Source organism: Equus asinus, chromosome 28 (assembly GCF_041296235.1).
Source record: "Equus asinus isolate D_3611 breed Donkey chromosome 28, EquAss-T2T_v2, whole genome shotgun sequence".
In the NCBI taxonomy this organism is placed as follows: Eukaryota; Metazoa; Chordata; class Mammalia; order Perissodactyla; family Equidae; genus Equus; species Equus asinus.
In genome coordinates this window covers 24,665,484-24,690,869 of record NC_091817.1, presented here as the reverse complement: position 1 = coordinate 24,690,869, position 25,386 = coordinate 24,665,484, and the positions used below count along the sequence as shown (strand labels likewise).

Genomic DNA, 25,386 nt, shown 5'->3' with positions numbered 1-25,386 from the left:
AAAGGGCTTGACGGGCCACAAAGCCTCCTGGAAAGGGTCGGGGCTGGGTAGCGATGGTGAGACGTCCCCAGCGGTCAGTTAAGGCTAGAGTCGGGGCATGAACGTGCCAGGTGGGGTTCCAGGGAGGGGTGGCCACCAGTGGTCTGCCCTCCAGGTAGGGCCAGGCCAGGCGGGCTGCTGGCTCTCTGCATCTGCTTTCCTGTTAGTTCTGTCTCTCTCCATCTCTCTATCTCTATCATCTCCATCTCTATCTCTATTATCTCTGTCTCTTTTTGTTTCCTACCCAGGAAACCAGCATGTGGTTATCAAATGGAGGCCCAGCCCCTGGAAGCGACACACCCCAGCCGGGTCTGGTCTGAGATGCTCCGCTGACTCAGGGCCCCTTCCGGCTGGTGCCAAACTCCCGCATCCATCAATTCAGCCAAAACAGATTTATTCAGGGCCTGAACGTGCGAGGCTCGGGGTGGCTGGCCCGGTGAGCGAGGCATCGAAGGGCCTACTGTGCAGTAGCTCTGGTTCCGGGGGAAACGCCCACCCTCTCTCGGCTCGGCCCAGTCCTCTCCCCTGCCCGGGACCCCCCCACCCGTTGGGGTGCAGAGCCCTGACCAATTCGCCCTCCTCCCCCATGTGACAGCAGATTAGCGGTCGGGCCACCACGTGGCAGTCAGAGTAGGGACCAGGGGGCGTGTTGAAGTATGACAGCACTGGGTAAGGGGCATTCTCTGAAATTCAGTGTCCCCAGACACCTGGAGGGCTGGCAGCCCCCTGAATTGTGGGGCCTCCTCTGTGAGGATCTGGCCGAGACTGGGGGCAGGCGGGCTGGGAGGACCTGTCCCACCCCAAGCAGCCCTCCAGTCCACAAAGGCCCCGGGGCCTGACGGCTGACCACCTCCTGAACGCCCCTCACACGCGGGCAGCCAGAAGGCAGCGATGTGGAGGGCAGTGGCAAGAGGCGGAAGGGGAGAGGCTGGGGGCTCCTTTAAGGGGCTGTGCCCACCACAGACTCCCCTATTTGGGCTCAGGCCCTTGCTGTCACCAGAAGGTGGGTGATGGCAGAGACAGGCTGCTTTGCTGGGAAGGCAGGGGGGCGTGGGGCAGAGTGAGGGTGCTGCTCTGTGCTGGCAGGCGTCCCAGGATTACAGGAACTTCAGACCCCTGCAGTCCTGGATCGGTGGATGCTAGGACCCACAGACGGATCTGGATGGGACCCTTGAGGCCACGTGGTCGACCCTGGTCCCTGTCCCCTCCCGTCCCAGCCGCATTGTACAGACAAGGGCACTGAGGCCAGAGGGAGGCAGAGAGCCACCCAAGGTCACACAGCGAGTCAGAGCTGAGTCCAGATGGCAGGGCCCACCACGGCCTGACCACTTGAGTCCCCCTATTCATGAGACACAGAGTGGGCCTGGTCAGCTCGGGCAGTGCCAGAAGTGGAGGACGTGGTGCTCTGTCTTGGGAAGTAGAGGATGACGAACCAGCAGAAGATGAAGACACCTGTCAGGGAGGAGAGGGCGTCAGTGAGCCTGGGGTGCGGCCGGCAGGGAGTGGGGCAGCCTGGCTGGAGTTGCCCAGCAGAGAAACAGCTCCACTCTAACAACCCAAGAATGTATGGAAAAATTAGGCAAAAACGAAACTTACTTCTAAAAAAGAACCATATAGAAATCTTGGAAATGAAGAATGGAGTCCTTGAAATAACAAATATACACACATCTATCACAGAAAAGAAAGAGCAAAACACAGGAATTTTCAGACGTACAAAACAACCACCACCACAGTGGGTTTCTCCCACCGCCCGTCTATAGAGGATTACTACAGGGTGCGCTTCCGTGAGAAGAAGGAAGGTGTGAGGGATAAAAATTATAGTAAGTATAGAAATTGGTAGGACAATAAAAACTTTGTGCTTAAAAGAAATTTACAGCTAAAACTCAAAACAATGAAAACATTGGGAAGAGTTCAAGGGCCCTTAAAGCGTAGTGAGGGCCCTGTCGTGTTTGGAAGGAAGACAGAAGTACCAAGTAACTCACACTCAGTTGAAACAATTCAGGAGAGTGAAGTGTTCAGGCTTAAATATTAAGGGTAAACTCTGAAAGAATAATGATATCATCTACAGTTTCCAGGTGCATTTCTTAACCTCTGGGTTTTTCCAGATGTGGACTCATGATTCTTCATCTGGGGACCATTTCAGACAGCCTAATAATAAGGACTTCTGCTGTGATTAACATAGTTCCCACACACTGAAGGCCTACTGTGTCCCCACACGCGTTATCTCAGTTGCTCATCGGGAACTCTGGTGAGAAAGCGCTGGAATTATCCCGACTTCACAGATGACTGCGCAGAGGAGCGGGGAGACTTGCTGGGGTGGTGAGTGGAACCAGGACTTGCTCTCAGGTTCGCCTGTTCCCCACCACGAGGCCACGCAGTCCCAGGAGGTGCTGGGAGCCAGCCCGGTTTCTGTGGGCTCCCACCCGCTGGATCTAGGCCAGCCAGGTTCCTGGTGACTCTCTGGACGAGATCGGACTGTGAGCCAAAGCACACACTGTGCTTCCCTTCCCACCTGTCAGGCTGTTGTACGTATGAGCCAGGGGTGTGAGGAGCAAAGAGGGCAGGTGCGGGCAGGGAAACCGTGACCCACACCCTGGACGCCTGCCCCTTTGCGGGGGTATCAGAGGAAGGACCCTGAGGGGCAGGGAGCAGACGGAGTCATCATTTCCTTCCTGCCTCCACAGCTCCTCAGAGACTCTGTGCATGTCATGCAGCCATCGCATCACAGGACCCTGTCTCCTGGTCACAGCTGACTGGACCAGAGAGGGACCCCTCACCCAAGATGGCCCAATCAGATGCTTGGCTCTGCTCAGACGTGCAAGAGACAATCAGACTGTGGTCATTAGTTTTGGAAAGTCACGTGGGGTTGAGGTGGTCATACTGCGTGACCGTGTGGGGGCCGTGGGTAGGAATGGGCCAGCGGAGAGAAGAATGAAGGAGTTTCCACAGACAGAAGGTGAGAGGCTACACACGGCTCCAGAGAAAAAGATGGAGAAAGTCTCTGCTTTGCTTTTGCTAGCCTTTCCTCCGGGTACTGGCTGCCATGAGGTCAGCCAGCCCTCCTGCCCTGTGGTCCTTGAGGGAGCTCTGGATATTTAAAATCAGTCCCTTTGGTTTGAGCTAGGCTGACTGGTGTCCTGTTTCTTGCCATCTGCTGCCACCTCCCATCACTCCCCAGTGCAGACGGGGCAGCCCGTCACCTCCCTGGCCCGGGAGCCTCACCTTGCAGGGAGTTGAACAGTGCGAAGACGTAGGTGGTGGACAGACCAAGCGGCGTGAAGATGACCAGCCCCCACGTCATGCCCAGCAGGCTCGAGAGGCCCAGCACGGTGAGGACCCCCTTCCAGGTCAGCCCCTGCATCTTGCCCACTGTGGCATTCGACAGAGTGAAGATCTTCCAGGCCACCAGGCCCAGGACCACGGCGCTGAAGAGGAAGGTGACGAGGAAGTAGCCGTGGACAGTGACGTAGAGGGCAGTTTCCTCATTGAACCAGCACCTGGAGGAGACGGATGGCCATCGGGACTGGGGCTGCGAGGGGTGCCAGTGGCCAGCAAGGCCCAGGGATCTGCCTAACTGACCTTCTGTGACCGAGAAGAGGCCCTCTCCTGTTTCCACCCGCCGACCCCCGACTCCCGGGGACAGGGCTGTCATGAGGCTCCATTCTGCTGTCTCTTTACACCAGCGAGTGCAAAAGGTCCAATTTGGGCCCCAAAACATGTTTTGTTTGCCCCACATTATATTGTAAAAAAGCTGAATTAAGGTGGTCACCCTTTAAAAAACAGCAAGTTTGGCGTAAACATCCGTATTTCTGCTTCTCGTAAAACCATGCACCTGGCAGCCCTGGGGACGCCTTCCTGAGGGACAGTAATCAGCTGTCCTTGGGAAGAGCATGTGACTGCCAGTCTGCTGCAGGCCCCCGCCCCCGGACCACCGCGGGCACTTCTGTTATCTATCCAGCCCCTGGGTTTGGGGCCCTGGGGACAGGACCAAGGCCCCACCAGCCCCTCTTAGTACAGAGGGTGCCCCGGTATAGGCTCTGCTCCGCCCCACAGCTCCCTGCACTGCAGAAAGAGCATGTGGATCGGACCCCTCATTGTATGGACGAGGAGACTGAGGCCCTGGGAGGGGACGAGCTCGCCCAAGGTCACACAGCAACTCAGAGGCTGAGCCTGGACAGAACCAGGGCTGTTGCAAATGTTGGGCAGGTTGTGTCCTGCACAAGGGCATCCGGCGGGGAGGGCAGGTGGGGGCTGAAATCCAGCTCACCCTCCACCCACCAGGCTGAGCACCCGGCGTGACAGGTTGGGGGGACGGGAGGAGCTACATTTAAAAATTTGCCCAAAGGTGCCATATGGGCTGGTGGCGGCCCAGGCCAGAGCAAGGCATCCTGCCTCCTGGTGCAGATCTCTGTCCTCCTCAGACCCCCTCTCTCATTGCACTTCCTCTCTCCAGGCCTCAGTTTACCCCTGCAGGCCATGAAATAGCTGGATCTGAGGATCCTTTGCCTTGACTCAGTCTCTCTTCCCCGGGTTCCCTCCTCTCTCCTCCTTCCTCTGGCCCCCATATGTGCAGCCAGGGACCTGATGTCACCCCTGTGCTGCCAGCCACCACTCACAGCTCCAGCGTGGTGGTATTCTCCTTGTCACGGATGGCGTAGAGGCCATAGCTCTTGGCAATCCCGGTGCCAAAAACGATTAGGGCAGGCAGGCCTGTGCGCGAGGGGAAGAGGGATGGCATTGCCGAGGCTCCCTTGGAGTGTCCCCCTCCAACGCCCCCTCCAGCTGCCATCCCTCAAGTGCTGACAGGCGCCTGAGAGAGGGAGCTGCTCTCTGCCAGGCCGTTCCCTCCCTGCCCCTCCCAGGGCGCCTACCCCAGCCCACGAGGCTCAGCTTCAGGAAGTAGTGCCCGAAGTAGGTGTTGAAGACCCTGATGATGAGCAGGTGGAGGTGGAAGGCTTCCAGGCCCATCCAGGTGAAGGTGCAGAGCAGGAAGTAGTGGAAGACGGCCCCGTGTGCCCGGCAGGCGGCCTCGGACGCCCTCCGGCCAACCCCCACGTTGATGAAGAAGACCAGATTCAGGAGAAACAAGCTAATGCTCAAGGCCACATGGATCTTGGGGGCGTCTTCTGACTTGAGCCTCTGCCAATAGAACCTGGGGCGAGAAGGGCCAGTGAGAGGCTGCAGGGGCCACAGCTGCCATGGGGGCCCCAGGCCTCTCCATTCCACTTCCTCTGGTCCATCCCTGCCAGCAACCAGAGTGGGAGCACCCTCAGGTTCAAGTCCAGGAGTCCTCTTGAGGCCCCCAGGGCCCTATGGGTTCCGGATCCTGCTGGCCTCGTCCCTCTTTAGCCAAACTGCATACATTATAATTCCCTGAATGCACGCTGCTTTTCCACGCCTCCCAGATTTTGCCCACGTCCTTCCCTCTGCTCTCAATGCCTTCCCTACTCTGCCTTCAAAACTCCCCTGGGACGGTTCCATCTGGGAAGGCTGTCTCCAAATGTCCCTTATCCCGGGCTGATGTGGGTTTCCCAGCAGTGCAGTGAAACTGTGTACCCTTCTCTTGTCACTGTCCCTCCCCATGCTGTGACCTTGGGCCTGGCGCAGCTGGCAGGAGGAGGCCCTGGGTGCACTGGCTGAGTGAGTGGACAGATTGATGCATGGGGCATAAGGCACAGTAGGGAGAGTGAGGCTCAGAGAGGGACAGGGCCTCTCGCAGAGTCACAGAGCAGAGCAGGGGCTCCAGGCTCCCAGCCCAGTTCTTTGTCCCCAGCCTCCCCTCCCTCTCTGTGGAGCTCCCACTCTGAATTCTTAGCAAATTAGATCCTGAAGGGCTCGCACCTGAGGGATGGGACCGCAGGGCTGCCTGGAGGGGGCGTGAAGGATAATGTCCACCTCATCTGAGATATCAGACCCCACCTTTGGGAGCTGGTAACAATTCCTCCTCGTGCTCCAAGCCTGGCTCACAGGGTCCAGGTGGAAAGTCACACTCAGCTTGTCAGGGATGGGGGCGGTGGCCTCGGCCAGGGCTTGGGGGATGCAGGCAGCGGTGGCACCACTTATACTCATGGTTCAGTCTGAGATGGAGCGAGTGGGGCCAGTGGGGGCTGTAACCCAGGGCCAAATGGTGACAGAGGCAAAGGGGCACGTGGAGAAGGACATTGGAAGGGCCCCAGACCGGGAGTCAGGAGACCCAAGGGCTGCTCCAGGTCGGTCATGGGTCAGGAGCTGAGGGACGAGCCAGCCTGGGGCAGCTCCGTCAAGCTGGCAGTTCCCGTGGGTCCTCAGCCATGGCCTGGGCCGGGAGAGCCTGGGTGCAGGCTGCAGAGGCCTCTGCTGTTTCTACCTGTCCTGCACCCACTCCTCCTTCTCCCAGAACTGGCCCCAGGCTCCTCTGAGGAGCACCCCTCCCAACTCTCAGCTGTGAGCTTTGAGCAGAGTTGGCCTTTTGTGGGCTCAAATCCAAGAGCAGACACATGACCTGGGCTGGCCAGTGAGTCGTCCGTCCCTCCACCCCTGACCACCCCCTCAGTCGTGGGCACGTGGTCCAAGTGAGACCAACGACGCTTGGCTCTGGTATACACGGGATAAAATTGCATACACACTCACACTCACACACTCGTACAAACGAATGCATGTATAAAAAGGTGAAAACTGAGTGAGGTCTGTATTCTAGTTCGTAGCACTGTACCAATGTCAGTTTCCTGGTTTGGATATTGTACTACAGTTATATAAAGTGTCACCACTGGGGAAAGCTGGACGAAGAAACCATGAGACTCTGTGTACTATGTTTGCAACTTCCTGTTAGTCTATAATTATCTCAAAATAAAAAATCATTGGTTTTTTTTTTTTAAAGACCTAAATTCTGGGACTTAGTTTAGAATATTACCTGTTTAGGCAGCTAAGAAGCTGCAAGGCAAGCCTGGGGCTCCCTAAGGCCCCTGAGTGTGGAGAGGCAGCCTGAGATGACTGACAAAGGAGAAAGCAACGTTGTGAGAAGCAGAGAGAGATGAAGTTCTGAGGACATGGTGCTGGATCAAACCGTGCCTGAAGTGACCTCACTTTGGGTTTTTCAATTACTTGAACCACATGTGCTCTATTATATTTAAGGCAATTTGAGTTGAGTTTCTGCCACTTGCAACTGAAATAGCTGGGACACATTTCAACCTCCAACCCCGTTTTGTAAACGAGGAAACTAAGGTTTGGAGAAAATATCAGCACAGGGCTGCACAGCCAGGACGCTTTCTACTCTGCACTGTCGCCGCTGTTGAGGGCAGGAGGGAGTGGGGATGGGGGTCACCCACCTCAGGGCAGCGTAGAGGGCAATGGTGAAGGCCAGGAAGAACATGGAGGCGCCACAGCCAGCCTGGGAAATGTACTTGAGGGCCTGCACAGTGACGTTGTCCAAGACTGGCCTCTGTGGATGACCCCCCAAACCGGGACCCCATCATTTGGAGGCCAGGCCCACACACCCCAAAGGCCCTGGCCCCTGCCGGGCAGCCTCCTCCCTGGGCAGAGCTGTCGGGATTGGGGTCGGGGCTGTTACCAGCAGCAGGGCGAAGAAGGTCAGGTGGTCACAGCGGCACACAGTCTCCTTGGCTCTGAGCTCCGTGGAGCAGCCTTTGGAAGACCAGTCTCCTGTTGACCCTGGAGAGGATGTGGGGGTGGGGTGGGACACAGAGGAGTGGACGGGGATGCAGGGGAGTGGAGGGGAGGAGAGGGGACCAGAGGGAAGCCACAGAGGGGAAGGGCCCTGTGGGTGGAGCCCGTGCCCTCCCACCTATCTTACCTAGGGGTCCTCCATGCCCTACCTTTATTTGCATCCCAGAACACACAGCTGAGGGTCACGTTCTGAAAGCAAAAGTGGGAGTCAGGGGAGAGGCAGCGGGAGACGGGGATAGGGGAGAGGGAAGCTTGGGGAGGGGTGGGGGAGGATAGTGTGCTCCGTGTCTTAGCATGTGCATGCATTATGTAGAAAGCAAGGCCCCCCACCGTGGGTCACGCAGGAACACTGACAGCACCATGTGACGCTCCCCAGGTGGGCGCACAGGCGGTGGGGAGATGGTGGGGGCTGCACTGGGAGGGTTGCATGTCTGTGGGCATGTGCCTTTATTGGAGCACATATGTGGGAGGGTGTGTAATGCCATGTGCATGCAGGTGGGTTTGCCAGGTCCTGTGTGCACCTCTGTGAGTAGGAGGCGTCCCCCCATGGGGACATATGTGTACAGAGTGGGCCTGTGTCCCTGGGCACATTGTGTGTGTGGTGGCTTCTCCTGGGTGTATGTGGAAGGGTGGGGGTGCAGAGTCCTGAGCATGTCTGCCTGTAAGCCCGTGGGTGCACACCCTCCTGTCTGCCCCTCAGTGACGGCCACACCCGGTGGGAGGGCACTCACGGGCGGCTGCTGCTGGTGGGAGAAGGTGATCTCCAAGGGATCGGCCAGCCCGGTGACACATGTGTGGCCCAAACTCAAGCCCACTACGCGATTGTCCAACACTCTGCTGCCGTCCTCCAGGCTGAGCTGGGGGCCCTGTGGAGGGCGGGGGAGGTGGGGCTGCAGAAGGGGCTCTCCCAACCCCAGCCCGGCGGGGGTCCTGGGGTCCTCTAGGACCTGCAGTCCTTGTCTGGAGCACAAAGTCTGAGGCCAGGGGACCAGGGGGCCGAGGGATCACGGGTGACATTTCTCCTGCTGCTCCTTATAGTCTCCTGCTTGGGCTGGGCCATGGCGACACAGACCAACTGGTCACAAGGCCATGCATCTGCTGGCTCTCCATTGCTGTCCTCCAGACTTCCTCTGCCCTCTTAGCGGAGGGGTGCAGGGCCAGGAGAAAGATCAGCCCAGAAGTGGAGGGCAGTGGGTGCCCACAGGTGGGGGAGCAGCTGCCCACACCAGCACTTAGGGGCACACACGTCTACAGGTGCATGGGGACACGCCTCTGGGGCCACACACCTGGTGGTACACATATGCAAGGGCATGGATACCCTTCTTGTGTGGACATGGGCACACCAGAGCACGTATGATTGTGTCTGCACCAGGAATATGAGAGGATGTGCACGTTTGTGCCTGCACAAGGACACACCGGGGGACACGAACACACTCAGCATACACATACACATTCCAAGGGCTGGTGTGTGGGGTCCAAACATCTGAGTGCGTGTGGTCAGTGTGAGTCTGCAGTCCACAGACTTAGACACAGGGGTCTGGGTTGACTGTGGGCTTCCTTAGAAACACTCCAGAGGCTCATCACCTCCTCCACCCCCATCGGGCCCCCTAGCGGACTCCAGAGAGGGCCAGCACAGCCTGGTGAATGGAGCATTGAGCCCCCAGCAGGCTTCTTCTCACCTTGAAGAGATTCCCCGGACCGACATTCAGCACAGTTATGGCCAACCGGACCATCGACCTGCTGCCCTGCAGGGACTTGAAGAGGGTCCTGGGCAGCCGGACTCTGTCAGGGTGCTCGTGCCCATCATCCGTCATCTGAGTTGGGATCTGCAACCACAGACTCAACCACTCCCGTCTTTATCCAGGGATTCCAGCCTCTGACTCAGGTCTTTCCACTCGCCCGGTTGGGAGGGGAAACTGAGGCACACTGGGTGGAGGGGCAGCACCCGAGGACATGGGCTCTGAGAGGCAGGACACCTGGGGACACAGTCAAGCTCTGCTCTGTGCAGGCCGTGAGCCCCATGGACAAGTCATGGCCCTCATGGAGCCTCAGTTTCCCCAATATGGAGATGGTGCTAACAAGCTGCCTGTGTGGCCACCTGATGGGCTGGAAGTGGGCCGTGAAGAGGTGACACCCGGAGAAGCTCACTTTGCAGGTGTGAGGGAGGGTGGGCTGTGGTGCGCTTTTGGCCAGGGTCCTAACGGGCCCTGTGCTCACACAGGGCTTCATGATGACGGTGTTTGGCTCCTGACTTGGGAAAAAATGGAAAGAACAAGGCCATCGGGAAGGGAGATGGTGAGGGCAGAGATGGAGGATACGAGAATTCACACTGACTGTGACTTTTACCCATGTCAACAGCAAATTTCGTAAAAGCTGAGTGATCAAAATATTGAAGTAAATTTCACTGGTAATTGCAAAGTATGTTTTGTTCATGCTCTGACCTTACCGTTCCCCTGGAACTGCAGCCCGACTCCCACCCAGTCCTGCCTCAAATGCATCCCCTGCACAGTGGAACAGCGGGAGCTAAGCGTGGTAGCTGAGGGCCCCGACTTTCTTGTTCCCAGTCCGGACCCTAGTCAAAAAGATGTGTGGGTGACTTCTGGGGTCACTGTGTACCCCACACAGAGGACTCAGCTCTTGGGTGACATAAAAAGGGTTGAGAAGGGCCCTATCCGTCTTCCTTCTCCCCTTCTCCAGGCAGACCTAAAATACCTCCGTGATAGACAACTTGCCTGCTGCCTGGACCTCCAGCCTCGGCTTCATTCCTCGAGCGAGGCTGCGCCCTCGCTGAAGCAGCATTCCCTGTGTGCTGTCTCATTTGCTCCCCCCACTAACCTTGAAAGTGGGCCATAGCATCACCGTTTTACAGATGGGAAAACTGAGGCTCAGAAGATTAAGTGATTGCCTGAGACCACAATAGCTGGTAAAGGGCAGAGCTGGGATTCCAGTGCAGACCAATGTAAATCCAGTCCGCCTGTTCAGTCCTGGGAGTACTGCTAGGTGTGTCTCAACCTGGTTTCTAATGTGCCCCCTGGGTAGAAGAGCTCTTGGGAAGTTCAGACTTTGAAGGAGTCTTAAGGCTCATTTTATAGACGAGCGTTCTGGGCTGAGAGAGGGTCAGGGGTTTCCTGGAGGACACCAAGTGAGGCGGTGGGAAGTCCAGGACCAGAACCCGATCTCTTGGCTGTCAATCTGGTGATCTTCCAAATGCCTCATCTTAGCACCCCGGACACTCTGTCAACAGGATCCAGTCATCCAATTAAGTCGCTGGCCCCTGTTGGCAAGGTGACAGGGCACTCCCCATGGGACATCGAAGGGACAAGTTTTGATGGGCACCAAGCACAGACTAGGACTCTCTCAGAATTCCGAAAAATGTACCTGAGGAAAATGGGGCCAGGACTACCAACAGGAACGGGGGACCTTGTCACCTGAAAGGGCGTCAGGGAGAAGTGCAGGTCCTCTGAGATGTTGGTGCTGATGTCCTTGACAAAAGACTTCAAAAAAGACATATTGACTGTGTCCGTGACCCTCTCTTCCACCAGATGGATCTCGTAGTTCAGCCAGTATCTGCAAGGGGCCAGGATCAGGGGAAAGGAGGGGTTTGCAGGCTGAGTGACGCACGCACCTTCCTGAAGGACAGGAGGGAGCGAGCACGAGGCTCTTGGGGTAGGAAGGGTGACCCAGAATGTCGGTGGAAAGACCCTGGAGTCGCTGGGGAGAAGAGGGCTGCCGCGGGAGCCATCCAAGCTGGCTCTGAGGGACTTCAGCCAGGAGCCCCTCTCAGTATTTCACGTGTTTGCCTTTTTTATGATAAAATTTAGGCAAGGTAAAATTTATCATTTTAAAGCGTACAATTCAATGGCATTAAATACATTTACAATGTTGTGCAATCATCATCACTATCTAGTTCCAGAATGTTTTCATCACCCCAGAAGGAAACCCTGTGTCCATTAAGCAGTCACTCCCTTCCCTCTTCCCTCAGCCCCTGGCAACCTCTAATCTGCTCTCTGTCTCTATGAACTTGCCAATTCTGGATATTTCATATAAATGGAATTACATGATATCTGGTCTTTTGTGCTTGGCTTCACTTCGCATAATGTTCTCAAGGCGCATTTGTGTTGTGGCATGTATAAATATTTCATTCTTTTTTATGGATGAATAATATTCTCTTGTACAGATATAACACATTATTTATCCATTGGTCCATGCTGGACATTTGGGTTGTTTCCCCTTTTGTCTATTGTAACTAGGGCTGCCATGAATATTTATATACAAGCTTTTGCTTGAAGACTTGTTTTCAACTCTTTTGAGTATATACCTAGGAGTGGAATTGCTGGATTATGTGATAATTCTGTATTTAACTTCTTGAGAAAACATCAAACTGTTTTCCATAGGCAGCTGCACGATTTTGCATTTCCATCAGCAATGTATGTTCCAATTTCTCCATATCCTTGCCAACACTTGTAATTTTTCATTTTGTTTTTAATTGTAGCCCTCCTAGTGGGTGTCAAGCGGTATCTCATTGTGGTTTTGATTTGCATTTCCCTGATGAGTAATGATGTTGAGCATCTTTTCATGTGCTTGTGGGTCTTTGTGTATCTTCTCGGGAGAAATTCCTCTGAGTATTTTAAACTGTGGGATGATAATTATGTGGCGTGAGAGAGCACGTCAGCACGTTTATTGAGTGCTAACTGCTTACTGGGAATTCAGCCTTTGCAGATTGAGCTGTGTGGGAACTGACTTATGCGAACTGAGCTGGTGTTGGAACCACACAGAACATAAAACTTAATTGACGTTTATTTTCTGCGGCCCCCTTGCATCAGCTAAAACGTTAGGGCAAGCCCATGGTGCTCTCCGTGGTACTGAAACGTCACCACGCACGGGTGTTCCTTTTCTGGAGCCTGGGGTGCCAAGTGAGGGCTGAGGTAGCAATGAGAGAGAAGGGGGACGACAGAAGACACGGCCAGATCAAGGCAGTTGGAAAGGAGTAGCTATGGAGGGCTGGCCAGGGAGATAAAAGGAAGCTTTCATTTTGACATCATTCTTGAATAGTCACAGATACTAAGGAAAAAAAAAACCCCAAAGAAACTGCAGAAAAAATATCGTACAATACTAAGGTTAGGCCAGGCAAAAATGTGCAAATGTGCTTGGGAGGGGCAGGTAATTAGCACACCAGTCAGCTAGAAACAGTGGGCTGAGAGCATCCAAATCCATCGAGTGAGCTACACCAATTGATTCTAGCTTTTATTTACCTTTTAAAAATCTAAACAAAGACGTATCGTGATTTCCATTGTCATCAGATAAAATAGGAAGTTGTATTTCACAATACATATCGTTCACCTTATGCACTTTAAAAACGTTCCTTGGCCTCATAAACAGCCCAATTCACTTTCTTGAGGAACATTTCCTGATCTGGTTCTCAGAGTACTTTCAAAAATTATTTTAGTTGTGAAATGTAACATATAGTCAAAAAGTCTAAAGCATGGATGGACAGTTGAATTTTTTTTTTTGAGGAAGATTTGTCCCTGAGCTAACACCTGTACGAGTTGTCCTCTATTTTATGTGGGAGGCCACCACAGCACGGCTTGACAAGCAGTGCTAGGTCTGTGCCTGGGATCTGAACCTGCAAACCCAGGACCACTGAAGCAGAACTTAACCACTGTGCCTCCGCCACTGGGCCGGCCTTACAGTCGAAATTTTCAGTACAAAGTTGACACTCATTTGAGCATCATCTTCTTTGTCTGATATTAATATAGCCACTAAGATTTCTTTTGGCTCATGTTTGCATAATACATATTTTTCCACAATGTGCCAGTTTTTTCATGGTAAGTGGTGTGAGGGTCAACAACTTATTTTTTACCTTGGAGGGGATATAGTGGTGTTCTCCAGACCTCTGAATGCCCAGAAAATTCACTGAGGTGATGGGCCCCTGAATTCTTATCACCCATCCTCTGGTTCACATGTCTTCCTAAGACATTTAAGTATTTGCCACGTTCCGTTCATCAGATCACCACCCCTGTTTCTTTCAAGTCTTTCATGGTGGCACTAATCTTTGCAGTTCCCCCTAGGGATGTGGTTTTGTTTCTGGTTTACTATCCCAGTAGGAAGAAGACATTCTTTTCCAGAAGCTTCCATTTAATCCATCAGTGGAATGCCCTCCGAAAGGCAATTCAATGGAGAAAGCACAGGCTTTTCAACAAGTGGTGCTGAAAGAATTAGATAGCCAAATGCAAAAATAGTCATGTTTTCAATCTTCTAAAGACATCATTAAGAAAACAAAAAGACAAGACATACACTGGGAGAAAATATTTGCAAATCATACGTCTGATAAAAGGCTTGTATCCAGAGCATATGAAGAATTCTTAAAACTCAATAATAAGAAGACAAGCAACTCAATTTTAAAAAGAGGGAAAGATTTGAATAGTCGTTTCCCCCAAAGAAAACATACAAATGGCTAATAAGCACATGCAAAGGGGCTCAACATCATTAGTGATTGGTGAAATGCAATTGGAAACCACAGTGAGATGTCACCCACGCTGACTGGCATGGCCATAACCAAACGGCCAGACGACACTGCAGGATCTGTGGAAACAGCAGCCCTCTGCAGGCCTGATGGGAAAGGAAATGACGCAGCCACTTTGAGAAACAGTCTGACAGCTTTTTATAAAGCTAAACATATACTTACCATTTACTCCAGCAATCCCATTCATAGGTATTTACCCAAAAGAAGGGAAAACACACATCTACAAAGACTTGAATTCGAATGTTCACAGCAGCATTATTCATTATAACCCCAAGCTGGAAATAATCCAAATGTCCACCAATTGGTGAATGAATAACCAAAAAGAAGTGTGTCCACACAATGGAATATTACTCAGCAGTAAAAAAGAGCAAACTATTGATACATGCTAAAATATGTGTTACTCAAAAACACTATACGTGAACGAAGCCAGACTCAAAAGACATTATGTGGTTCCCGCATATAAAATGCCCAGAAAAGGCAAATCTATTGAGTAGAAAGCACATTAGTGGTTGACTGTGGCTGGTTTGGGAGCAGGAATTGTTTGCAAACAGGCACAGGGTACTTTTGGGGGTGATGGAAGTGTTCCAAAATGATTGTGATAAGACTTCCACACACTCTGTAAATTTACCACAAATTATCGAGCTACACGCTAACAATGCATAGATCGTATGGCATGTAAATTATACATTAATAAAGTTGTCCAAATTAAGAAAAAACAAGTGAGATACCACTACATGCTTCTCAGAATGGCTAAAATAAAAATGACTGGTAATTCCAAATACCACAAGGTGCGGGGTGACTGGAGCTCTCACATGTGGCTGGTGGGAGGGTAAGGTGACAGGGCCACCACAGAAAACTGGCAGTGCTGACTGAGACCCACCACACGCCCGCCTGTGACAGCCATTCCACCTCCAGGTGTTTAGCCAAGAGAAAGGACTGTGCGTGTCCATGTAAAGACAAGTCCAGAACGTTCACGGCAGCTTTGTTCACAGGAGCCCCTGTTACGGCCCGAATGTTTGCGTTTCCCCCAAATTCACATGTTGAAAGCCTGGCCCCCATTGTAACGGTCTTAGGAGGTGGGCCTTTGGGAGGTGACTAGGTCCTGAGGGTGGAGCCCCCATGAGTGGGATTAGCGCTCTTTTAAAAGAGGCCCGCGAGAGCTCTCCAGTCCTTTTTTCTGCCCTGTGAGGATACGAGAAGTCTGCAGGCTGCAGCCCAGAAGAGGGCTCTCCCCAGAACCCGGCCCTGGTCTTGGACTTTTGTGCTAAAGAACTACGAGAAATACATTTGTGTGCTTTTAAACCTCTCGGTCTATGGTACTTTGTTACAGCAGCCTAAACTGACTAAGACAGCCCCAAACCAGAAACAATGGAAACGCCTCTCAACAGTAGAAGAGAGATTAAATCGTGGTGTATTGGTACTGTGGAATACTAGAGAGCAACAACGAGAACAAGCTATTGCCACATTCAAAACAGCCAGACGAATGCCACAGGCATATTGATGAGGGAGAGAAGGCAGACACACGAAAGTGTGTACTGTATGATTCTACTTATACGAAGCCTGAGAAGAGGTAACATTAATGTTTGGTTCACAAGTTAGAATGGTGGTGGCCGTGATGGGCTGTCACTGGCTGGGAAGGAACAGGAAGGACCTTTCTGTGAGGCTAGAAAAGTTCTATGGCTCGATGTGGGTGGAAGTTAAAGGATGTACATATAAATATGTAAAAATTTATTGAGCTGTACTGTTCACATTTGTGCATTTTGTTATTTATATTATACCTCAAAATTGTTTTTTTGGGAAAAAAAGTTCAGGCTTTGGACCTCTGCTTCTGAGTAGGTTGGAGGTGTTTGTGATACATCAATGCTCTCACTGAGAACAAACGGGAAAGCCAGACACAACACAAAAATTACTTGTTCAAAGGCATCAGGGAGCGGCTGGAAGAAAGAGGACTAGAGGCGTTAACAGTCTGCAGAGGGAGCGTCTCGGAGAAACAAGCTGAAAACCTGCAGTCACCGTTTTCCTGGGGACACTTGCTCATTCTAAGCCTGCATGAAAGACTGAGAATTAGAGTTTTGCTTGGATAGAGGTCACTGCTGGTCACAAACAAGGCCCTGCTGGTCACAATATGAATGAGCCTCAGGAACATGCTAAATGAAGGAAGCCAGACTCAAAAGACAACGTATCGTCTGGTTCTGTTTGTACAAAATGCCAGAGAGGGCAAATCAACAGAGCGCAGATCGTGGCTGACTGTGGCTGGGTGAGGAGCGGGCACGGGTCACACTTTGCAAAGTCCCAGCAGGGCATTTAGTGGTCTTAGTGGGGTGGCGGGGGCCTCGAAGAGCCTCAAGTACACAACTGATTTCTCCTCCAGACCCTTTTCAGAGTCCTGAATCGGCGTGTCGGAGAGGCACCAGCGGAGTGGAAACTCTGAAAAGCAGAGTAGAGTTTCCCACAGGCCTTTACTTTCTTTTAGTGGATTGTAGAGATAAATGAGAAAGATAAAGCAATAAAGCTTTGAGAAGAAAGCATAAAAGAGCATCTCCATGATTTTAGAGTAGGCGAAAATTTTTTAAACAAGACCCAAACGCATTAACTATAAATCTGGTAAATCACACTATATTAAAGTTAAGGATGGCCGTCGTTAGTCAGAAGACAGCACTAAGAGAACGAAGAGGAAGCCTGCAAAGAGGGAGAAGATATTCATGTTTGCAAATATATGTATTCACAAAGACACGTATGCAGAATACATAAAGATAGCCTAAAAACCACTAAGAAAAATTAAACAACCCCATAGAACAACAAGCAGAAGACTAAGAGGGCACTTCACAAAGAGGACATCAAAATGTCAAATAAACATGTGAAAGGTGTTACATGTCAATGGCCATAAGGGAAACATCATTAAAATCACTCTATGATGTAGCACAAAGCTGCCAGAATGGCTGAAATGAAAAAGCAGACAATGTCAAGTGTTGGCAAGGATATGCAGCAACTAGAACCATCATATACTGATCGTGGGAGTGAAATCTGGTTCAAACACCGATTTGGCAGTTTCTCCTGAAGCCAAGCACGTGCTCACCCTATGACTCACCAGTTCCGCTCCTAGGAACTCGCCTCACAGAAACACACATTTTCACCAAGATATTTGAGCAAGAACGTCCATAGCAACACTGTGTGTATAAGCTGGAGGCCACCCGGATATCCATCAACATAGTGGAATGGGCAAATGAGTTACGTATTTAATCCTTGCCATAATCCTACAAGTAAGGTGTTATTTTAGCCCCATTGTACAGATGAGGGTGCAAAGTCACTTTGAGCACCAGCAGTCTGACCCCAGTCCGTATTGCTGTAACCTCCCCCACCGCCTTCCAGACCGAGGCTCAAGTTTGGGTTTGCTACTAACCTGCTAGGTAGCTGTAGACAAGTTACCTAACCTCTCGGAGCCTTAGTTTTCTTATCTGAAAAATGGGTTGATAACAGGACCTATTTCAACAGGGTTGTGAAGATAAAGGAGGTAATTGGATCAAATGATAGAACTGGAAACAGAATCCACGTCTTCTGACCCTGGTCCCCCTGCTTTGCCCAGAGTGCTTATCCCCTCCACAAGGCAGCTCAGAGAGGAGCCCTCTGACAGCTTCTTGGAGCTAAGAAGCTACTGGAGCAGCTGTGGGGGGAGGGGAGCGTTTCCAGGCCACTGGAAGCATGTCGTCCAATCAGATTGCTTTCCTAACACCCAGCCTGACACAAGCTTTTCCTTCATTTTTTTCAACAAATAAGTATTGAGTGCCAACTCTGAGCCTGTCCTGAGTCCCCCAGAAGAGCTAGGGACAACTGTGATTGAAAGGAAGAGGAGGGGAGGGAGGCAAATCTGTTGTTGGAGACGACTCTTGGAGACATTGTGCTCTAAACTCTTTCCTCTTCCTCAACCCGATCTCTCTTGATCCCTTGGTCTCATCAGTCTCCTGGTTTCATTGATTCTGCATCGTGAATCTCTCTGATCCATCCCTCCTTTCCAGGTTCAAAGGGCCAACTGGTGGTGGTGGTGTTGGTGGTGGTTCAGCCCCCGCTCACCCAGACCACCGCAGGTGTACCCCACCTGGTCACTTCTCATCCCGCATCACAGCCCTTGTATCCTTCCCTGAAGCCTGAGTGATCTTTCTGAAAGGTGAAGCTACTGTGCTCTTCCTCTGTTTAAAATATATCCTTGCCCTGCCCCCTCCTGCATTGGTATAGCTTACACAGCCCTTCACACTGGTCCCTGTTACGTCTCCAGTCTTATCCTCCACCTGCCCGCTTTCTCCATCCCCAGCACTTTAGTCTTTCACGGTTCAAAGCACTGTAGTTCTCTCCAGTACTCCCTGAAGTTCTGCTGCTTGTGTCCCCTAACATTGCTAGGGTCCAACTAGAAAACTCCTACACAGCCTCCAAAGCCCTTTCATGGGTGGCCTCCTCTGTGAAGCTTTGGCAGACTTCCCTCCTTTGAGCTGACCTGGCACCTTCTCCACACTTCTGTATGATCACATTTTAGAGTCACCATCGTTTGGGCCCATGTCTGTCCCCCCACAGCTCCCAGTGACAGGGATGGGGGCTGATCCCTCTTTGCATCCCCTGGCTCAGAGGGGGCTTGGTGGGTGGGTCAGGAGGAACGTGGGTGTCAAACAACAAGGTGGCAGAATGAGAAGGGAGCCGCGTTTTCTGGGGCCATGGGAACCGACAGTGCTGTCTCTTCCTGCTCTACTAGCCCCCGCAGCCCCCGCGGGCGCCCCACAGCCCTGCTTCAGATCCTCAGCCCCCTTACCTCTGCAGGGTTTCCAGTTTGCAGGGTTTGCTCCCCTGCTGCCCGCACTCCGTGAAGCACTTCGCAGTGTCGTTAAGGCCAAAGTGGTCGTACGTGTTCATCTTGGGCAACCCCAGGCAGACGTTTCTTGGCTGCTCAATTACCTTACCTAAGTGGGGTGCAGAGAGCGTAAATGGGCTGGGTAGGGAGGGGCAGCAAGGGCAGGGAGGAGGGGGCACGGACCTGGGGCTCCGGCGTCTGATGGTGTGGGCTGGAGTCCCAGCTCCATTCGTCCACACTAACTGTGTGCACCTGAGCTGGACTCATGCCCTCTCTGGGCCTCAGTTTCTGAGGTGAAAGGAGATACTCCTCACACCTCACAGGGCCAGTGAGATGCTTTGGGGAAAGTGTGTACAAAGGGCTTGGCTCCATGGCTGTGTAGATAAAAGGTTTCATATGGTCATGCTATTACCTTTCACTGCCTCCTCCAGGGAGTCTGCCTTGCTTTTCATAGTTGCTCCATATCAGACTTTCTAAAGCCATTATAGCTGTGGCTTCATCGTATAACTCTTGGACGTATTCTGTTTTGGTTTGGCTCATTCTCCCACATTCCCATTTCAACCCTCACAGTGACCTCTTGGGGTGGGTAGAGAAACTGAGGCCCCCTGGAGCACAGGGATTTGAGCAAGGTCACCAGCTAGCTGGAGACGGCTCCAGGACTGGAGACCAGCTTTCACGACTTTCAGTGCAGTTCCCTTTCACCTGGTGCAGGGGATGGAATGGAAGCTTTGGGCCACTTACTAGCTGTGTGACCTCAGGCAAGTTACTTAAACTCTCTGATGCTCAATCCTCTCATCAGGCAAATGAGGCTAATAATACCTTCCTTGCAAGTTTTAGGGAGGATTAGAGATCATATGTGCAAAGAACACAGTTCATTGTAGGTCTTCAAAGAGCCGGTATTATTTATTCCAGGAGGTGAGAATTTTGCTGTAAAACTATTTGTAAATTGTGTATTTATGGATGGATGGATGTGTCTACATATTTATCTCTCTCTCAACAAAAGTAATTCTCCACAAAACTTTTAACAGTTAAAAAAAACAAAACTAAACTAAACCGTACGCAAGGACACAAAATGAAAAGCAAAGGTCCCTGCAGCCCCCAGGCCACCCTCTGGAGGTCGCCACCCGCACACCCTCCCGGAAATTGTCTATGCATATGCGAGTATTTTTATATAAATCGTTTAAAAATGTGCGTGACTGAGGTGGCTTAGCAGTGGCTCTTGAAGAGCTCTCGGCGTCAGCACCTGTCGATCCATCGCATTCTTTATAAACTGGCACATTCTTCGTTACATGCGATTGAGACACTTTTTCAGTTGGTCCTCGATGACATTTAGGGTTCTTTTTGTTGTTTTCTGTTTTGAACGATGCTGCATACTTCTTTGTCAGCTTGTGTTAACAATTCATGAAAAACATTCCTATCATAGGAATTTCTGGGTCGAAATGTACGTGCTTTTCAAAAACGGCGAGGTGTTACTGAATTTCCTTCTAAAAGAGATGCACCCATTTACACTGCCACGCAAAGCAGGCGAGATGGACTATTTACTCTTGTGTTCGTAAACCTGGACTTTACCAAACATTCAAATCTTCGCCAATCCGAGGGGTAAAATTGAATTTCACTTTAACTGAAGAAGGAGTTGGCGCATCTACTGTACGTCTTTTTCCCTGAACTGCTTTCTTGCCTTGCGGGGGTGGGGTCCTGACAATCTCTGCACCTTCACCTTTCCCGCTGGCTCCCCGGGCACTGCGGGGGTCTGCCCTCGGGACGTGCAGCCCTGGGGAGAGGCAGGGAGGGAAACACCTACTTTTGATTTTTTCATACTCTTCTCTGGTGTTTGATATTTTTTTAAATCATGTACAATGTGACTTTCACAATAAAAGAAACAAGTTCATTTTTAAGACAAAAATAAAATATATGGTAAAGATAATGGCAGACCAAAGTTAGAGTAAATGTAGGGTAAAATGAAATAACATTTTAGTGGATTTTATAATAATCAGATCTATGTGTAACGATGTTTTAAGTAGCTTACAAAGGAATTTTAATTCTCTGTTAGATTGTAAAGATATTCATGAGGCCCCAGCCCCATGGCTGAGTGGTTAAGTTCGCCCTCGGCTTTGGCAGCCCTGGGTTCGGATCCTGGGTGCGGACATGGCACCGCTCATCAAACCACGCTGAGGCAGCATCCCACATGCCACAACTAGAAGGACCCACAACTAAAATATATTACTGTGTACTGGGGAGCTTTGGGGAGAAAAAGGAAAACTCAAAAAAAAAATGATATTCATGATACATTGTTTAATGGAAAAAATGCCTGATAGCTGAGCATGTATGTAATATGATCCAGGTTTGCTTTTTAAATAAAGGAGGAAGAGAGAGAGAAGAGGGGCAAGGGGGAGAAAGAGAGAAAAAGAGAAGGAGGGAAGAAGAGAGGAGAGGAAGAGAGAAGGGGGCAAGGGAGGGGAGGAGAGGGGAGGGGAGGGAAGAAGAGGAAATGGTCACCTCGAGGGAGGTGCCATTCTCTCTGTAATCCAGCCCTCTCTGTAAGCCAGAGGGATTATAAAAATGGGCGCTGGGTGCAGGTGGCACCACGGGGGTGTGAACTGCCCTGAAATTTCAGTGCAGTCTAGTATGTGTTGCTCTCGGCAAGTACCTAGTGCGGAGGAGATTATTAAAGACCTTTTTTGTGATTATTTTTGGAAGATGTCGGAAGCATTCAGCGCAGACAGGGGGAGCCTGAACCAGGCCTGTGTCCCTCCTGACCCACCCTACACTTCCCCATCCCGCTCTGCCCCCGAAGCTGGCCTCCGAGGACCACCTCAGTCCGGGTTCACACAGGGTGTGGACTGGAGGGCAGAGGCAGGAGGGTGCAGGGCCCCCACAGCCCCCGCTGCTCTCGGCCAGTGGTCTGTTTTCCTCTGCCACAGCCACAGCCTGCTCTCCCTGGCGCATGACCACCCTTCTTGGGTCCCCTGCCCACACCTTTGGAAAGTCCCTTTATTGAAGAGTGTGTCTGCCTCCTGCTGGGCCCCCTCCACGCCCTGGACTCCTCTGAAGCACCCCCTCCCCTCTGCTGGACTGTGAGCCCTGGGGGCAGGGACCACGAGGTGCACCAGCACTGGGAGCCATTAGTGCTTCCTGAATGAACCAACAAACAAATGAATGAATGAGCAAACGGATGGCTGGCGACTGACCCATCAGCATCTGCACAGGAAGGAGACAGAAACCTCTCAATGCTCCTCACACTTTTCAAATGGCTGACGCTTTGCCAGAACCGGAGCTCCCACCACACCCACCGCAGGGCAAACTCCATCTCACGGGGGAGCCTGGAAGGCCACCCAGCGAATTACGGCATTTGTGGAGGGCCTTACGAGGTTCCTTACGAGGTTCCTTACGAGGCCCGCTGAGAGCAGAGGACAGCCTCTGTCGGTTATGAAATTAACATATCCAGCCAGTGTCACCAGATGGCCTGCTCTGCACCTCCCCACCCGCCAGGAGGACCACACTGCCATTTATCACCCTTTTTTGAGCCGGGGCCTGAATTTTGTCCTTCTCTGAATCTCCCAACCATTGAAGAGAAGAGGGTTCTTAGAAGCCTAGAGAGGTTAATCCATGTGCCCAAAGCCACAAACCCCGTGCTGGACAGGCACACAGGGGAACAGACACGTGGGCCACGGGCTGAATCAAGAGCAAAGCAGGAGGAGCCGCAAGGCACGGGGATGGAGCCAGGAGGAGGGAGCACTCCTTCTGCCAGAGGGGAGCACTGCAGACTGCACAGAGCGGCCAAGAGGGCAAATGAGAGCTGGCCAGGTGGGGGGGGCTCCTCTGAGAAAGGACAAGAAGGGCAGGGCCTGAGGTCTCAGACCACCTCTGGGGAACAACACGTGTGTGCGAGGCCAGGAGGCGGGGGCTGGGAGAGTATTGTTCCTAGCTCAGCTGACCCATGACTGTGGGACCATTGCCAGGACAGGCAGAGGGGAGTGGGTGGGAGCGGACAAGGGAGTGGGGGGCATGAGACTCCAGGGCAGCCCAGCCCCTTCCCCAGGAGCTCAGAGGCCAGCTGGAGAAGAGCTTGTCCAGGGACCACCTTGTCCTGGAGCCAGCCTAGCAGGGTGCCACGGCCCAGAGTGGGGGAGTGGGGAGCGTTCTCCCTGGTCCTGTGGCGAGGCAACGGGGCTCTGAGACCCAGCGCCAAGCCATGTCTATCAGGACCACCTCTAACTCAAGGGTGAGGCTAGAGAAGGTGCCGAGACCATCAGGGTGGGCCCCTTGGAGGAGACGCCCCAGACCCCCCCACTCCTCACCCCCTCCCTGTCCCCATCCCTGGGTCTCCAGGCTTGGCAGGAGGGGACAAGGAATCAGCTGCTCACCGGAGGCCAGAGGCAGGAGGAGTCGCAGGAGCAGGACCCCCAGGGCCCTGGGCGTCACCATCCTCGGCCAGCCTTGCCCACGCCGGCAGGAGCCCTGCAGCCGTGCGTCCCTCTTGTCCCAGGCTCTGCCGGACCGCTCTGCCCCCACCCCCACAGCCGCATCGCGGCTTCCTGTGGCCTCTTGCTCACCCTTCCTGCTCCATGGCGCCATCGGTTGGGTTGTGAAAGGGGAGTGGAGAGAACGGGGCAGTGCTCCCGGTCTCACTCCACCCTGGGACCACCTGCCCAGGTGGCCAGACACTGCTGGGACGCTGCTCCCAGGGCCCCACTCGGGTGGGCGCTGCAGGGCTGGGGTCCAGCGGTCACAGATGCCTCCACACCGAGCAGACTCCTGGGGAATGGTGATGAGCGCAGGGTTTGGAGTCAAGCACACTCAGCTCAGACTTCCTCTCACAAGCTGGGGGCCTCTCTGAACCTCAGTTTCCTCCTCTAAAGCAGATCCAGCAATGGGGCTGCCTCCTAGGGCCTGCCTGAGTTTGAGGAGACCTGTAAACATGCCGGGCATACAGCCTGCCCATAGGGATGAGAGTGAAGTTGTGGACAGTGCTCTTGCTCCCTCATTGATGCCTGTGGCTTGGACAAGGCCAGGCTCAAGCCCACACCTGCTGAGGGCGTGGGAGAAGAGGAAGAGCTGGTCCTGTGGGTCGCGGTCCGCCCCCACCAGACTGGACAACAAGGGGGGGCAGGATGGTTGGACAGGAGCACGGGCCCTGGGGTGGGTCAGGCCCGGGCTGACGCCTGTCCTGGCTACTTCCTGGCTGGATGAGCTTGTGTGAGCTGACCGCTGCTCCAAGCTTCTCCTGAGGCAAGTGGGGAACTCAGGAGGTGATGCATGTAGAGTTCCTCCGCCAGTGGGTGTGGCCATTATTGTCACTATGGTTTTACCATTATCAGTATTATGAAATTATTGTCATCATCACCCAGCTGGTCACAGGTGGCCCAGGCGGGAAGTGGGGGCAGCAAACACACATGGGGAGCAGCGTGAAGATGGGGGAGGTGCTGACCATTCAGGCCCCAACTCTGGGGACCCCAAGGAAGCCGTGTGCACGAGGCCAGGGTGTTCGTCACGGTCCCGTGGCCACTTTGAGATCACGAGATGAAGGGCGTCCTGCCAAGGAGGAGGTGCATTGTCACCAGCAACCCTCCTCAGGCCCCAGGACCAGAACGGACCTTCTCTGCCTTGGGGACCTAATGGGGACTGGCCCAGCCCAGATTGGCGTCTACTTTTCTGTCCTCCCACACAGTGTCCAGACAGGAAACAGTCCCCTCTGGGCCCTCCGGGCCTGGGACGAGCCTCGGGGTCACTCCTGGCTTGCCGGCAGCAGGTGGGAATCTGGCGCTGAGCCCCAGGCACTTCCTCTGTGGGGAAGGCTGCAGGGCCGATGGGAGCCACCCGGCCTGCCCCTCCTCCCCACCAGCAGCCTGCCCCAACCTGCCACCTCCCTCCCAGCTGCAGGCCCGGGGAGGTGAGATGGTGGACGAGGCCTCGTGACCTGTGACCTACTGGGCCCACCACTGGAGAGCCGTCCTGGCACCTGGGCCCTCAGAGGGCCTCACCGGTGCCTGTTGGTGAAGAAGAGCCTGGAGATCTACAGACCAGAGCCCAGAGTGTTCTGGAGACCTGGAAGGACAGGCCTAGGGGGCTGGGGAAGTGGCAAGGGGGGTTGGGCAGGGCTACCTCTCCTAGGCCCCAAGGGGGCTGGGGACTGGCCTGGAACCTCTTACAGAGCCCTGGGCCCCCAAATTCCAGTGCAGACAGATCTGTAGCTTCCCCTCCTGCCGCCTCCCACCTCCACTTGTGTGAAAGGCTCCAGGTGCGGCTCTGTCTCCAGGGCCAAGGCCTTCAGCCGTCTGGCCACTTCAATCCATTCCCCATGCCAAGGGACATCTCCAGACGCAAAACT

The 25,386-nt window shown here is 53.0% G+C and overlaps 1 protein-coding gene across 2 annotated transcripts; it reads right to left on the bottom strand.

The window, feature by feature from the left end:
• Positions 1–413: 413 nt before the first annotated feature.
• ADGRG3 (adhesion G protein-coupled receptor G3) lies at positions 414–23,773 on the bottom strand. 2 transcript variants are annotated; one of them, XM_014827288.3, is made up of 12 exons: positions 23,423–23,771; positions 19,020–19,167; positions 11,130–11,268; positions 9,381–9,527; positions 8,433–8,567; positions 7,851–7,890; positions 7,586–7,686; positions 7,344–7,456; positions 4,911–5,191; positions 4,656–4,749; positions 3,262–3,536; positions 414–1,491 (listed from the first exon to the last, which is right to left on the bottom strand). In XM_014827288.3, the coding sequence occupies exons 1-12, from the start codon at positions 23,631–23,633 to the stop codon at positions 1,379–1,381; spliced, it is 1,797 nt and encodes a 598-aa protein (XP_014682774.2). In that variant the 5' UTR covers positions 23,634–23,771; the 3' UTR covers positions 414–1,378. The 2 variants fall into 2 exon arrangements, with proteins under 2 accessions (XP_014682774.2, XP_044617457.1); XM_044761522.2 differs by lacking the exon at positions 8,433–8,567 and having other exon boundaries at positions 419–1,491; positions 23,423–23,773.
• Positions 23,774–25,386: the final 1,613 nt, after the last annotated feature.

What these genes read in the sequence shown, in the direction of transcription:
- ADGRG3 (XM_014827288.3), bottom strand. Translation starts at nt 23,633, where the DNA reads ATGGCGCCATGGAGCAGGAAGGGTGAGCAAGAGGCCACAGGAAGCCGC. An exon ending in CCTCCTGCCTCTGGCCTCCG is followed by an intron (nt 19,168 to 23,422) that starts GTGAGCAGCTGA and finishes CACCCCACTTAG; the next exon opens with GTAAGGTAATTGAGCAGCCA. An exon ending in ACTGTTCAACTCCCTGCAAG is followed by an intron (nt 1,492 to 3,261) that starts GTGAGGCTCCCG and finishes CCTCCCTGACAG; the next exon opens with GTGTCTTCATCTTCTGCTGG.